This window comes from Mixophyes fleayi, chromosome 2 (assembly GCF_038048845.1).
Source record: "Mixophyes fleayi isolate aMixFle1 chromosome 2, aMixFle1.hap1, whole genome shotgun sequence".
Taxonomy (NCBI): Eukaryota; Metazoa; Chordata; class Amphibia; order Anura; family Limnodynastidae; genus Mixophyes; species Mixophyes fleayi.
Genome location: NC_134403.1, coordinates 86,949,073 through 86,965,870, shown reverse-complemented (window position 1 = coordinate 86,965,870; position 16,798 = coordinate 86,949,073). Strand labels below are relative to the sequence as shown.

The 16,798-nt window shown below is 41.6% G+C and overlaps 1 protein-coding gene across 1 annotated transcript in view; it reads right to left on the bottom strand.

The window, feature by feature from the left end:
- Window positions 1-4,684: 4,684 nt before the first annotated feature.
- SARNP (SAP domain containing ribonucleoprotein) overlaps window positions 4,685-16,798 on the bottom strand; it is a 47,583-nt gene continuing 35,469 nt past the window's right edge. The window contains exons 10-11 of the mRNA XM_075199541.1: window positions 7,503-7,586; window positions 4,685-4,883 (exon numbers count right to left, since the gene is read on the bottom strand). Coding sequence (XP_075055642.1) covers window positions 4,842-4,883; window positions 7,503-7,586 — 126 coding nt within the window. The 3' untranslated portion in view covers window positions 4,685-4,841. The remainder of the gene's footprint in view (window positions 4,884-7,502; window positions 7,587-16,798) is intronic.

Here is a 16,798-nt window from a genome sequence, read left to right as displayed (position 1 = left end):
ACGGTTTTCGAGCTCGCAGCATAGTGTTCACTACACTGGGGGGAAAACCCCTAGCTCTCCAGAGGCTGGCTTCAACAGCCATGCCGTTAAACTGAGCGGAGGTAAATTCTGGTGACGAAAGGGACCTTGTAGAAGAAGGTCGTCTCGTGACGGAAGACAATATTCTTGTCCTACCGCCATGGAGATTATGTCCTGTGCCACACTCGACATGGCCATGAGGGAGCTATTAAAATCACCGGCCAACCGCCTTACCTCACTCGTCTGAGTACTCGAGGAAGCATGGGAATCGGGGGAAACAGATAACCCAACCTGAATTCCCATGACATGGACATCACGTCCACCGTTAAGGAGTCTCTTGCCCTTGCGCAAAACCTGTTAACTTTTTTGTTGTGTCTGGAGGCCATGAGGTCTATATCCGGAAGACCCCACCTCTGAACTAGAGACTGAAATACTTTCGGGTGGAGGGACCACTCCCCTGGCATCATCGCATTGCGACTGAGGTAAATTGGCCTCCCAATTTTTTATTCCTGGAATGAACACCGCCGAGATTGCTGGAACATACTGTTCTGCCCAAAGAAATATCTGAGCTGCCACTCGCATTGCAGCTGCACTCCTGGTTCCTCCGTCTGTTGACATATGCCACAGCCGTGGCATTGTCGGACTGAACTCTGACTGGGTGGCCCTGAAGAAGAGTCTGGGCCACCGGAGAGCTAAAAGAATTGCCTTCAACTCTAACGTGTTGATGATAAGGCTGATTCCTGAACTGACCAGAGCCCTTGGAGCCTGAGGTGCAGGACTATGGCCCCCCAATCTGTCCGGCTGGCATCTGTTGTGGCTATGATCCATGACCGTGGAGCAAAGAAAATGCCCACTGACATGTGATCCTGATTCAGCCACCACTGAAGAGATTCTCTCGCCCCCGAAGACAGCAAGATCCTCTGGAGATCCAAACGTAGGTGGGATCCTGACCATTTTGTCAACAGATCCCACTGGAAGCACCGAAAATGAGCCCGACCGAAAGGGATGGTCTCGAAGGAGGCCACCATCTTTCCCAGCAGCCGCAGGAACAAATGAATTGAGGGGCTGGGAGAGGACAAGACCTGAGATGTTATACTCCGAATTGAACTGATCTTCTCCGCAGGCAGGAACACCTTTTGCTGAATGGTGTACATGATGAGCCCTAGGAAGACCATGCGTTGGCACAGAACCACCTGGGATTTCTTTAAGTTTATCAGCCACCCATGGCTCTCGAGAACCGCCAAGGTGAGGGATAAGTGCTGACGTAAGCAAATCTCTGAGGAGGATTTGATGAGCAGATCGTCCAAATAAGGCACGACTTGAGCTCCCTTTGAGTGGAGACACGCTGCCATCACCGACATGATCTTCATGAAGACCCTCGGAGCTATGGAGAGGCCGAAGGGAAGAGCCCGAAACTGATAGTGGGAGGCCCCCACTGTGAATCTTGAGAGACTGATGGTCGCTCCAAATGGGAACGTGAAGGTATGCGTCCTTTATGTCTATGGAAGCCATAAACTGATCCTTCGCTAAGCCGTTTATTACCGACCTCAGGGATTCTATCCAAAATCTGTCCACTCGTAAGTGCACATTGAGGTTCTTTAGGTTTAAAATGGGTCGAAAGGACCCGTCCGGCTTCTTGACCAAAAAAAGATTTGAATAAAACCCTTTTCCCTTCTGGTTGTCTGGGACCCTGAAAATTACTCTTTGTGAAAGAAGAGAGGCCACACAGGCCTGTATTGCCTGTCTTCTTGGTGGATCTCGGGGTAGCAGGGTTACAAAGAAACAATGTGGTACCGGACCCAGCAGGTCTATCATGTACCCCCTTGATATGATGCCCCGAATGCAAGGGTCTTGGGATGACGCTGCCCACCTTTCCTGAAACAAAGACAGACATCCCCCCACTGGCGCCGCCTTCAGGAGAGTAGAGTGGTCGTCAGGACGCAGGCTTTTCCCCCCCGAGTCTTGGAGGCCTGGCGCCTAGCTGCAAACGAGGATCTACCCCTGACCGAGGTCCCCCTAAAGGGCTGACGAAAGGAGCTGAATCGTGGGGCCCGGGCCCTACTTGAGAATACAGGCAAAGAAGTGCTTTTGCCCCCTGTTGCCTGGGAAATCATAGTATCCAATTTTGGGCCGAACAAACTGGCTGTTGAATAGGGAATGGTTTCAACTGACTTTTTTGATTCCAAATCTCCCTCCCAGGATTTCAGCCATAACGCTCTTCTTGCTAAAATAGATGCAGCCTGAATAGAGGAGGACACAGACGCTGTGTTCATAAAAGGTACCCCGATGCCTCTTTCAAATGTAAGGCCAGGGGAAGTAAATTAGAGTCCTGTAAAGCCTCTGCCAGTTGATCTGCTTCCATGGTTCTAGCAACCCAAGCTGAAGCAAATGTGGGTCTAAAGGAAGAACCCGCTGCGACAAATATAGATTTTAGCCGAGATTCCACTCTGCGATCAGTGGCATCCTGTAGAGTTGCTGAGCCCGGGACTGGCAGTAAAGTGTCGGGCCAAACGGGCTACTGGAATATCCACTTTAGGGATTCCCTCCCAGCGAGCCACGTCCTCCTCTTGCAATAGATACAGGGAAGAGAACCTCCTGGGAACAGAGAACCTTTTATCAGGCTGTTTCCTGGCTCCCTCTGCAATATCTCTGAGTTCTACAGAAGGGGGAAAACAGATAACCTTCCTTTTGGCCTTCTTAAAAAGACTTTTGTCTCTAGGACTAGGATCCTCCGGTTCTGGGAGGTCCAACGCCTGTCTCACCACTAAAACCAAAATCATCAATAAATTGGCTTTTAGTGTTCTCTTCCTGTTCCAAAGGCTGAACCTAGTCAGGATCAAAATTTGTTTGCCCTTCCTCCTCTGAAAAGCCCTTAGAATCTGAAAGGACCATAAGGGGATTCCCTGCTTTTTGCAGGGGGGATGTCTGGGGATTCAAGTAATTGGTTGAGTTTCTCCAAACCTTTTATAAATGCTGCAGACCAAGCCGGTTCTGTGGGAACAGGGGGCTGGTCCGTAAGCAAAGAAGAAGGTCCTGGTATAGACGTTCTAATAGAACCTGTGGTAGCAGGGAGGCCCAAAGGTGTACTAGCATTATGAGCCGCAGAGGCTGCCACACTAGATAGCAACTGAGTAGATTGTGAGATAATCTGTGCTAAAGAGGAAACCGACTGTGTCAGGGAGGCCACCCAGGCCGGTTCCTCCATCAGTGGGGCTGGAATATGCTGGGTTTGCGCAGAGGGGACCCATCCTTCGCAGTCAGAGCAGAGCGCCAACGGGTCCTTCTGCCCACATGGTAATTTAACCTTACATCTTGAACATGTAAAATACTTTGCCATAGGGCCCTTTCCTTTATTGGTCATCTTTACAAAGGAAGGCACACCAAACACACAGACTTAATTTGAGATTGATGAGAGAGAGAGAGACAGTGAGAAAAAAAAACAAGTAATCAACTAATCTGACATAAAAGTTGTACTTGTATTCTGTTAAACAACAATGTTATATTTTGGCAAGTAGGAGAACTACAATATAACCCCTACTAGCACCACTTTGCAGTCAGAAAATACAGTAATATGTGTTTAAATAAATCAGATACTTAGCCCACAGGCCAAACAGAGGAGAAGTCCAACAGCAGTGTCCTGGTGCCTGCTCCCTCTGATCTGAGTCCTTTCCCGGGCTTCTCCTTGGCGACCAGGCTAGTCCAATTTTGCATGGAGAGCAGAGGATCTCTATGTCTTAGCTTCCCCCCCCCCCCCCCTCCGATAATGCTGTCTGGTACATTTTGTTCCGTTCTTTACAAAAAAAAGTGGTATATGGCAGAGTAGTGGAGACCTCGAAGGGTTGAGGTCTCCGCAGCGGTTTTGCACCCCGATGCCCCCTCCTATGTATGAGGGGGGATCTTGGTATGGCCCCCTTCTGTTCTCCTCGCTCCTCTGCAGATCCAAGATGGCCACCGGCATTTTCTTAACTCCGATAACCGGCACTCCATGCCTGCAGAGGCAGCGTCGGTTATCGGGGAGGCCCCAAGAGTGACAGCGGTCCGGAGAGACCGCTTGTCACTCTATATTCAGGCACCCTATTTACTCTGCCAGTGAGAGCCTCTCGCTCTCATCTGACAGAGTAGTGCCTGCGCTGCTATTCTGGGAGTGTGTGTTCTCTATAATAGAACACACTCCCAGGTCTGCCACCTAGATAAAAGTTTAAGGAAAAAGTCTAACTAAATAGAAAAAATAAATGAAAAAATAAAATTAATGCAGTAACTAAAAACACAGCCCAACTGCATGGGCACCTAAAAAAAACTGGACAGGAAGAGGCAGGAGGATTGTAGAGGGGAGGGGTCTGTCAGCAGTGCTAAACTTAACTAGCTAGGTGCCAACTCCCGTCCTCCCCTCAACAACCCATGGTAAGCAGTGTCCCCCAGACTGGATGAAAGAGAAAAGCATTGTTAGCATGCTCCTCGTGAATATCCTATTAATAGATTACTACCGGTGTACATGCGATTTCAACTCTAGCTTTTAATGCATTATTCTTTACCAAGATGACTTAGCCACATTTACGAAGATTGTCCCATCCATTAGAATTGTAACAGTACCAACAAGCAATGTCCAGTTTAAAATATTAACATTACAATACACACCCTACTTCAAAAAAATACACCAGATAAGGAATAAACTTTTTTTTTGTTTATTAAATTTTCAATGTATTCCCCCATCTTAAAAAGCTTAAAAAAGGAATTCAAACAAATCAAAATATAAAGATTCTTTACAATACTTGGTGAGATGCACAAACAAAGAAACAAACAAGAGGAGTAGCAAATTTATACTGCTAGACAATGCCAAAGCGTTCTGATCTTTTCCTCTTCTTTGCCTATGATGGAATAAAAATATGAAATTAATAAGCAAAACAAAAAACCACACACAAAAAATCATTAACTTCAAAGCTCATCATGAACACCAAAGAAATTTTATTTCTGAAAATGATATGGAATAAAAAGTTTCTCTGAAATAATCACATTACCGAGGCAGACTGAGAATTAGCAGTTTATTTAACAAACACTAATTTGATCATGTTAAACCTACACTGTTATATTCACCGTATTCTTTATATAGATGTCCAAATCATGCAGTCAGAGCTGGTCATCTGTTCTTTAGAAAGAAGAGTGCCTGCTCCTCTGCATTAACTCAGACCATTTGAAACCAATAGTAAAGACATTGAACAAGGTAATACACAGCTGGTATAAAGCACTTTATGGACACTGCTTCCTGTTCTCACTTCCCCCACCCTCAGCAGCTCCCACTTAGGTGCCCTTTGACCCACGATAGGGGCTAATTGGCCAGCCTTCCCCCACCTGAGGCTGTTAGGAGGCACATGGTCTCTGTGGCATAGAGTTCACACTTCTGACAGAAGCCCTTGCATTTTTGTGCAAGGTAACCAGAATCCATCAACAGTGCATATTTGACCCCACATTCCAAGGTTTTACAAGCCACTGCATGAGTTACATTGCCAAAATAATCTGCTTCCAGCTGTGTTTTACTGCACTTGTAAAGTAACTAAAACCTTGTTTGGTGTCCCTACTATTTTTTAAGTACATTGTCAAATTTATTCACGTTTACTAATAAGCCCAATTACTTTCTATACTTTATCCCAAAAAACATTTTTCCTTAAACAGCTAAAAAAATGTTTCTAATTATACCATCCTCTAACTATTCCCTAGAAATGCAGCGTTTTATTTTTTCCCAATCTTTTGTCATCAGGACAATGACATTTAGCTGGCACCTGCTCCATAGCTTGATTCAGTTCTGGTCAAGAACTATTCATATGTCCACCCCAGAAAGTTTGGAAGCCCTACACTCACATAAGCAATAGAGGGGATATAATAAATTTCTTTTCCAAAGGATCCATTTAAATATTCAGTTATCTGATGAATTATATTTATTTATATATATAATTTTTTACGGATTCATGAGGTGGGGTACCATGGGTGTAAATATGTTTTGTGAAATTGAGCTATAACAACTAGCTTCTTGTTTGTACTGCTTTTCTTCAGCAGATAACTGAAAATTTAAATGGATCCTTTGGAAAAGAAATTATATTATAGAGAGGAATTGAGTCACTAAAGAGGGAGTCAGACCCAAAATGAAAACCAAAAGTTAATGCACAACACAGCATCTAAATAAATAGGAGGCGTGGCTCTACAGTTCTTCAGATAATTTCTTGATGCAAAGCAACAGCTTGCAGGAATTGGGTTTACATTTCTCCAATTTTAAAGCTGGAAGTGTGGCTTAAAGACAAGTTATCTCCCCAGGAAAGTCAATAAAAGAAACATGGCTGATTTAGCACAGCAATAAGCCAGACTTAATACAATCCTGATAGTGAAAGGAAGCCACCAATGGGTGTGCTGCTCCATTATACAACTGGATGAATGAACTTCATTAAGAGATGCACACAATGCACACAAAGTATGTAAAAATGAAACATTTTGGCAATGCCCAAAGCAGCACTTTTTTTTTTTATTGGTATAAAAAATAAGGTATATGGTCCCATTTAGGGTTTCTCTAACCAGTTCTTAAACTAAATCAAGATGAGATGGCTAACACAAAACATAGGGTCTTCCCCAATCAGAACTTTGGGCTGGTTGCTATTACGGGGAGTTATGCTACATAACAAATTGTCCCAGCACTATTAAGAACAGACGTCCTACCGAGCCCCCTGAAGCCACTAGTGGCTTTGGTAATTAATTGGAACCCCAAGACATGGAAACTCTTCCCACCCCCACCAAGGACCTGAGAAACGAGAAAATAATCAAATATATCTGTTCATTACAGCCTCACATATCCAATGGGGTAGGTTTGATTTTTGCCCATGACTGGACATCCCTTTTAAACATAATTTATAAAGAACAAAATAAATATTTTTGATTAAAGCATGAGCCTTACAAAAGATACAATCATTTGTACGCAGTCTACATAAAATCTTTTTGTTAATGCACCTTGGACTTAATGGAATTTCTAACTAACAAGCACTGTGACTGCCTCTTTAGACCATACATATACACATCTGGTAAGGGAAACCACTGGCAAAGCCTGTTGCATTAGCCTGAACCATAGGTAGGGCATCTTTCAGATACAAGCCCTATCGCTACTTATGCTTTTTTACTCAAAAGACCAGTTTTTGATGGGATAGTACACTTCTGAATAATCAAACACAAATACAAAAACGGGCCAGGTTTTCAACACAATTAATAATACCATGTATTTTTCATTGCATATTTTAGGAAAAATTGGCTCTATATTTCTTAGTACACTGGGTCATATTTAAAGTGCACCTGTTGCCTTCACATAAAAAGCGTCATAATGTCACTATTCCCAAGTATATTGGCACGCTTTAACATAAGTATTAGTGTAGATAGAGAGTTATGAGATTAGTAAAAGAATTGTAGGCATTCTAAACAATAATATTTCATGTATTTCTTCCTACCAATTTTACCTCAATATCATCCGTTCCAGAAGCAGAGCTGGTGACTATACCAAAACGTTCTTTTCTTTTCTTAAGCTTCTCATCATCCTCAGTCTGTCAGGGAACAGATTAGAAATACATAAATAAAACAAATAACCACATTATCAACCTGTGATAGGAGTGCACCAATGATTACTACAGCATGAGTAAAAAACAAAATGGCATGTGAGTACATACTTGTGGCTTTAAAACCTGCATATAAATCAGATTAGAAACAATTTAGTTTGTTCTGTATGAAATATTATGCAAATTTGAAATCCTGTTAGCAGGCCCTTTAAAGTGGTAAAAAAAAAACAACAAAAAAACCTAGAACACAAAAAAAAGAAAAATGCTGGTACACTGGAACAAACAACAGTCTATGGACAACTGCGTCAGTCTTCACATTTATAAAGCGCCTAAACTCCCTACTATACACATCAGGCCCATTTTGTCATAAGCCATTTAACTTAATTGTATGTTTTTGGAAAGAGGGAGGAAACGCATGAAAACACTTGGAAAACACAATGTCCACACAAATAGGGCCCTGGTCAGAATTTATCTCATGACACCAGGGCTGTGGAGCAACACAGCTAATTACTGTGTTACTGTACTGCTGATCAATCACTTAGATATCCTGTTTAAACAGGAACAACCCATATAAAAGATTTCTATTGAGGAAAGAAAAAAAGAAAATAAGGGAGAAATGATCATACTGTTTAACGAAAGTAAAATATAACACTACAGGTTAAAAAATTAAGCAAATCTAAGTTTATATGAAAAAATGAAAATGACTGCCAGAACATACAGGGTGTTGGAAAATCTCATCTGCTGCAAGTGTTTAAAACATAAAATTGAATTATGGTTTGCAGCGCAGATCGTAATCAAATGAAACACTCATGTATAGGCACCAGAGCAAAACAATTGTTAGAACTTGCACACTTAGTCTTACAAAAAAAACACAGGGAATCCTGCATGCATGAAACGGTTAACAAAAGACATGCTCCTGGTGTTTGCAAGCCATATATTTCCACTGCATGAACACACCTCTCTATGTCTTCTCCCCCATTGCACTGCAGGCCTGGCTGCTCCACTAAATCAACTCTTCAGAAATATCAAGCCCACTTGACCTCTAGGCCAGAAGGGTCACAAAGAGGCACACTTACAATGCTCCTCACTCAATCTTTAGCCATATACTGACAGCTTTTGATTCATGGGCTGCTGGAGCCCATCTGAGCCAAATTACTCCTATCCAAAAGCCAGCAGGCCAGGCATTTATCAAACATCTCCCCTTATACTCTTCCTTGTGCTTATTTCTGCCCCAGGCCATGCTCAAGTGCACACACGGGCACCATGCAGCTGCTGGGGACAGTGACCTCCTCCTCCGCTCAAGTGTCAGATGGATTTTTTTCTTTTTAGGGTCTTTTCTGCCTTCTATTTCTCAAGCCAGAAGCATGGATTTTTATTTAATATAGGCTTCCTTTCTCTGTTAGACACAGGTCATCTACAAAATCTTCCATTGCTTTGGAGAGGCAAAGCAGCAAACTTGTGTGGCAGTGATAAACAGAGAAAGTACTCAAAAAGGTAAGTAAAAGTTAAAACAGTTCTAAACATGCACAGCATTATCCTGGTGTCGGTTGGGCATTGAAAGTAGTTTTTTTTCTGCTTTGTTTTAAATAATGTATGCGATTATTAAAAGCCTGCACACATAATATAAGAAAACATAACACAGAAAATTGCACACTTAGCTCATGTAGAAAAATATATATCTGACAGTTTTCGATATAGTGGGAGGTGGGATGATTTGCATGAATTAAAAACATTTAAAAAATTGGTTAAGCCAATTTGTAGCTTTCTCCAGTAAATATTCTCCTTGTAAATAAAAGACAAACAAAAAAGCTGTCAGATGTTCGTAATTTCTTTTTCAGCCTCCAACTCTCATGCAAAATATAAAACATAATTTAGTTATTAATTGCCTCATCAATATTCAGTGAACTGACAAATACTGGGAAAGCGAATAAAGAGAACCATATGAATGTGACCATGAAGCACTTGGATTGTATGCAGTCTGCTGGAACTATGCAACAGTTTGGCTCATGCAGTAAAAATCAGGGGGGGGGGGGACCCACAAAAATAACAAAAACACAAGAAATTACTACATCTCTGATAACTTGTTATTGTATAGGATAAATGATGAAATAAGCTGGCATGCAACATTCACCTAATTTAAGTAGACATATACCAGCTATTTTTATATGCCATTACAATTACACAAAAAGACTGAAAGTTTCCTTAACACATAGAATAAATAAAAAAAGAGATAGATGGCTCAAGTCCACATACATAAGCAAAAGTTCAAAAGATTTATACAGCACAAGAAATAGTGAAAAGTGCAGGTAACATAGAAATAGTGGTACAAAAAGGGCAACATAAAATAGTCATATCATAAAGGGCGATACGAGGGAAATTTCAATTTCAAGGATGTCTGGGGTTGCCAATGTGACATGGGAGGGGTAGAAAGCAAGTGTGGGGGAAAGGTGGAAGGAGGAAATAAGAAGGCCCTGTTCTTGAGTTTACAAAGCAGAGGTCATGGGTTGGAATGAAAGAACGAAGGGGGATGTTAAGGAGGTGTTAGGCAGCGGTGTGGTAGCTTTGGTGAACAGGTGAGTTTTGAGGAAGTGGAGGTTGGGCGAGAGTCTGATCGAACGAGGGAGAGTGTTCCAGAGATTGGGAGCAGCATGGAAAAGTCTTGCAGGTGGAGTAATTGGCTGAGGCAGAAGTAGAGCAGCATGAGAAAAATATCAATCTTAGATAGTGTTAAGGACAGATTGCAGAGGAGTGAGGCCAGATAGAAGGCTACAACAGTTGAGTCAAGAGATGAGTGGATTGATATTTTGGTGGCAGCAAGGGAGAGGAATGGTCAAATTTTGATAATATTCTGGAGCTGGACGTGACAAGTGTGGGAGGGATTAGATGTGGGAAGTGAATGAGAAAGATAAGTGAAGGACGATGCCCAGGCAATGGACTTAAGGAATGGAGATTAGTGGTAACAGGGAGGGAGAGGTGGCGACAAAGGATAGAAGACAATGAGCTTGGATTTAGCCATATTTAGCTTGAGAAAGTTTTGTGACTGACAGGTGACAGAGATACAGTTGGAAATCCGAAAATAGTTTGAGAGAGGTCAGGCGATGATAGGCAGAGCTGGGTATCATGGGCATAGAGGTGGGGTACTGTAGACCTAAGAAAGTAATCTCACCAAAAGAGGATGTGTAGCGTGATAACAGCAGGGAGTCGAGAACAGAGCCATCTGAATCCCAACAGGTAATGGGAGGGGTGAAGGAGGTAGAGAAGGACGAGAATTGAAAGCCAAGGGAGTGTAGTAGAAGAGGGTGGTCCACACTGTAAAAAGCTGCATAAGCACAGAGAAATGACCCTTGGATTTTGCGGCTAGAAGATAATTGGCGACTTTGGTCAGGACATGGGTTTCCTTGGAGAAGAAGGGGTAGAAGCCTGATTGGAGAAGGTGTCAAGGAAGGAGATGTCATCAGAGAGGAAGGTTGCAAAGCGGATGTAGACAAGCCTCAAGTATTTTTGTGGTGATGGGGAGGAGAAAGACTGGGCAGTAGTTCGAGTCAAGAGAAGGTTTTTTTCTTGAGAATGTGGGAGACAAGGGAGCGTTTTAGGAAGAGGGGAAAATGCAGGTGGATAGGTTGAAGAGGTAGGCGAGCTGACAGTAGACGTTAGGGAAGACAGTGGAAAAGGTGAGAAGGAATGGGATAGAAGCAAAGACTTCAATCGCTGTGGTGGGGAGAAAAAAGTGCTTAAGATAGGGCAGCTCTTAAATCAAAATGCAAGATATCAGACATTTTTTATTTATTGTGCAACCAACATGGAGCTGGGAGTCTAAGACTATGGTGGGCATATAAAAAGTGTTGCACTGACCCAGAAAACTAGAGGCTAGTTTCCTATAGACTAGGAAAGAAAGTCCCACATTTAAAAGTCTTGTGATTAAATTCTGTTTATAAAAAAAAATTTTTTTTAGCCCTTCATCATAACATTCCAGCCCCTTTTAAGTCAGGATCCAGGGGAAGCAAGAAATCGAAAATTCCTGCCCCTCTAGCATCCTAAATAGCAGCACCATAATAGTGATTTAATTAATTTGCCATTTAGTCGTAGAAGTATCTCCATAATTTCCTAGAGTATTTTAATCAGTTTGGTGCAATACCGCCTAGTGAATTCAGCCAGGACGACCAATCTGGTGAAATAACTAGCTAGACAAATTAAGGAAAAACTTTTCAACTTTCTATATAGCGTAGCGTTGCCTAGACAAATCTTCATGTGGGAGTATAGCAGACCAGTTTTGCTGGACAATACTTGAGCAAAACATTCACACTTTCAAAATGCTATATACTGGATTAAGAATCATGGTGGTGCACTAAAGGTCAACTAAATTTAGATGCAAGTTTCTTAAAGGCCCAACAAGAAAAACATATGCTAAAGCAGTGATTGAGAAAATAAAGATTTTCTATGCAAATACCTTAAATACCTTTTAAAAAGGGACATTAGCCTAAAAAAAATTTGTTTTGTTTTTTTAAATTGTGGATACAGTGGTAGTCAGTTTTAGGTTATGCCACTGAACAGGGTATGAGCAGTTCTGTCTGCCACCTCCTGCATGCTGTTATATTTTGTGATCTTTCCAAACACACACCCTGACAATGACATATTCTGGTGCCTATGACATCACACACATTACCACTAGACAATGCCACAAAACTACTGGACTGAGAGGATAATTATTACACCACGGTTAAACTTACAAGAGCTCTGAAAGATATTGAATAAAGTACCATATTACTTTAAATTAGCGTGTTATGACAGTACACTGAGGCTATTCCATGTCTGCAGTTACAAGGGTGCAGGCAGAGTGCTTTTATACAAGTCATGAAACTCTGGGGTGACTTCTAATATCCATAATAACCACACATTCACTAAAGTCTGGGTGACAACACTTATGCACTAAAAGATTATGGAATTGCTGAATACAGAGCTCTACAAGCAAACTTGCATGTATCTTCATAAAATCTAGTTAAAGTACTGTTAAAAAAATAAGTTTACATATTTGTTATTTTGCATTTAACTAATGTAAAAAGAGTGTTTGAGTCCTTTTGGAAAAGACACTGCATGCAACAAAGCATATGATTGAAGAAAAAAAAAACAAAAAAAAAACCACTTGACTGAAAATATAGTTTTCATGTTCTGTCATAAATAAAAATAGCAAACTTAAAGATAAAGTTTTACAATGGATCAACTTGTATTTTATAAACTAGAATCTACTTATGGAATCATTTAGAACACAATTATCACTGCAGTAACCCCCTTCAGTTACAAACAGCTATAGCCTATCCCATAGCAAAAACGCAAAGTGGTGCTGATCTAGGACAAAAATCTCAAGTCATAACAGTTTGTTATGCTTGGTGCAAATATTAATGCCCCTCTGCATGAATCCAGCAATCTGAATTAGCCTGCTTTAGGATACAGGGTACTGGATCCTCTACCTAATTTGCATTGAGTGTCGAAAGAAACTGGAACTGTAATATAAAAAATGTATTGGTCAACATTTAACCTAACTGCAATGAACAGCATGGTTGTTGATTCATCATTACCATTTCCAGTATGCAGTCTGTGTGAATGGCTTGCTGTCTACAAGGTACCAAACTGTGTTTATGAGGTGTTCCAAAGAAATAGAAGAAAGAAGGGTATAAAAAGGAGCTATTTTGAAACTATAACCCCTATCCAATCTATTAAACACTTTAAATAAACAAAACACTCTAGTAATGTATCTAGCACTTACCTGTGCAGAAGTTCCTGTCCTCTTCAGGGAAAGACAGGCAGCTGTAGGGAATTCTCGGTCTACGACCAGGCCCCCTCCACTACATCATCTTGCCAAGCAAAATTAGATTTAAAAACAGTAGTGTAAAAATCTATTCTTGCTACTTTGTTCAAATGGCTTGGCTGTAGACCGAGGCAGTTGGAGTTTCAGGTATGTAGCACTTGCTAATCAAGTATCATACAAATCAGTTACATAATTTAACTCAGTAATGTACAGCATTGAATATATTAAATTGAACTGTCGACTTTCCTTGCATTGAACTGTTAACAACGGACAATGCAAAAGGTATACTTTTGAAAAATATGTTTTATGTAGAAGAGTTCCATTTGATATGGAGCCTTTGTAAACATAACTCATCTGCTAAGAACATGTTTATCTCACTGTGCACAAAGAACACTGCACACACACAGTCTATCTAGAAAGAGGAAATATTGGACCGTTTTATCTGTTGAGAGCTGAATGTCCTTTTGTGGTCTTTGGTTTGTGTTGAGGTATTGCAGAACAGATCTTCAGCAATCACTGTCAGAGTTTCAGACAGCTGAACCATCTTTGACTTGCTCAATGGGGAGTGGCGACATCTTGGCCCAAGGAATATGCAGCATGGCAGAAATTCAAGTTCCCGTTGCTTTCCTTCCCCTGCAGAGGTGTATACAAATACAGCACCTCTGCACCACCAACCATGAGCCTTGACGAATTAAGGAAGTCTCGCTGTGGTCAGATTAGACTCATTTGGATTGCTTTTCCTTATGCTCATACACGCAGCCCTCCCTGCACTCTTCAATGTTAGAAAAACAATAATTAACCCCCATGAAATTGAAAAACAAATTGGAAATAAAAGGGAATAGATCCCCATCAATCCCTTGTGTAAACAAAATGAATTTGGCTAGGAAATTGTGCAGGAATTAGCCCAATTTTACAAGTCATTTAAGCTGAACCAGAATGAAAGTAGTCCTTGTTATTTTTCATATACAAAATATCTATATCTCTATCTACAGATGTATAATGTGTTACTGAAAAAACACTCAAAAAAGTTTAATGATATTGTATAGCGAGTGTGGGAATGTGCATTTAAAGATACTTGCAGCCCCATTGTCCATCTAATGCTCCTGTTAAAGCCTTTGCTCATCATACTCAATGGAGGATCAATTTAAGGTTCAAGACTGCATCACATTGCTCAATTACAATCAAGTATTGATTAGTTGATGGGTGCAGTACCAGGATGTGTCTAAAGCGCTGCACTAACTGAATAAATTCCTGCCTTGCAAATGATAGGGAAATACTTTTATTAATACTACTCCATGGCAGCCATAACAAATGGGTTGACTCTACAATCGGCTGTGTAGACAGGAAGGTATATAGTGACTCCTCCATCCCTTGATCTCATTTTCCTGTTTCTCAGTTTAGTACGTAATGTGAAAGTATAGTGTAGTAGTTTTTTGTATTTTATGGGGCTTACTTTTTTCCCCAGTGGTTCTGGAGTGCCCCTGCAGCGCAACTCTGTGGGTGCATGCCAAGGCGACTTCCCTGGAGGTACTAGCTACAATGGTGTAAGCAAATGCAGGACCTTGCTTCTGGGATCTCTCCTCAGGTGTGTGACACCACTTCAGGAATACAGTCTGCAGAATATTCTGCTGTTATGGAACCCGAGACCCCCTCACCCCCCAAAAAATACCCCTTTTACTTAGGTACACTTTCTACATATTCAGTCACTTATTTTTCCTTCTCAGTACTAGTTCAGAACCTGTCGAAGGAAAAAGAAGCAGCAAGTCTCATCATCCTGTTTGTGAAGCATGTGGGAGACATTTACATAAGATTTGTGAAGGGCTTTCTCCGAAGACTGTATTCCTCAGCCCACTGACTCATGAAAAGTTTTGCGGAAATTCCAGAATGAGAGCACAAATTATAGGTCATGCAAGAGCTTTAGAGCCAGACAAGTGCAGATCTGGTGGATGTTAGGCTTGGTATGTGCCTGGGAGTCATTGGGTCCTCTCCATGATCTTGAAGGGTCATCTGACAGTGAGGCAGGGGAAAACAATATAACCAACCCTTGAGTGGGCTGTTCCAAGAACGCCGCTCATCCAAGGGATGTGTCATCTCCCCAAAAAAGTAATATACAAAACAAGCTAGACAGCGCGAAAATGAGACATCCACTGGGTATAATATCACAAGGGATATCAAAATTATTCCTATTGTGGATATATTTGTGAGGACTTTTTCATAGCTCTGTAGCTATGAAAAAGTCCTCACATAGAGGACGAAACGCGTTGCTTACTGAATAGTGGACCATAAAGATTCAAGTGTTTCCAATTTTATTGATTATCTACATCAGGGGTGTCCAACCTTTTAGCTTCCCTGGGCCACATTAGAAGGCGACAAGTTGTTTTGGGCCGCACATAAAATACACTAGCACTAATGATAGCTGATCATCCAAAAAAAACATAGAAAACATTGCTAATGCTCCTTGTTGTTGCTCAGTGCTTCAATGACATGCTAATGGCTGCTGTCAAACATCAAGTGATATTGTTACAACATTTTATGAAGGGCTTCAATACAGCATCATTAAGACAGGAAGATAACGTCCGTGATGCTCCAGGACCAGGTGAGTCTATGCACTGGTTAGCGTCCCTTGAAATAATAAAAAAAAAAACCCTTAACTTACCTTTTAATCGGCTTGTTCTCTGATCCTCTTCTCTTGTTTTTTCCGTTTCACTGCTGCTGATAGTTTGCGCGGGTGACTCCTATGTGCTGTGCTCCGCAATAGATGTCGGACGTGATGCCGTCATGCCCGACATTCACTGCGAGCGCCACACGGAGGAGACCAGGGACGGACCGCGTGACCACAAGGTAAGTATTTTCTTTTTTTGCAGGATTTTTTTTTCATTAACAGCGCTGCCCCCTTGCCACAACCAAAACTCCTGCTGAGCCACATTTACAGGCATGCTGGGCCGCGCGTTGGACAACCCTGATCTACATCTTCTGCCAAGACCATTCTACCCATGCGAGATTTTTCCGAATGCAAAAGCAGAACAATCTTTCGGCATCAAGATCCCCACACGGACGGTTGAGAGGTGCGCACCTCACTTCAGGCGAGATCCACGAGTGCAAAGACGCTGGAATGAAGAAAGTCTCTTCCCCTTTATGTGGACATTTCAAACAGCAAGTACTCTGCTAATTTCCAGTCTGGTGATTCTAGCATTAATTCGCATTGTATGGCTTTGGAGGAGAAATCTGGACAAATTATCTATATGGTAGAAACAAGTGGTCTAATAAATAGAGAAGCACGGACATTTATATTTGGCAGATACAAGCGATATATCACTGGATACGTGTGATCCATTAGAGGCAGAAAGTCTATCTGGAATTGTTATCTGGTTCTAAAACGACACTTGTATGGTCCCTT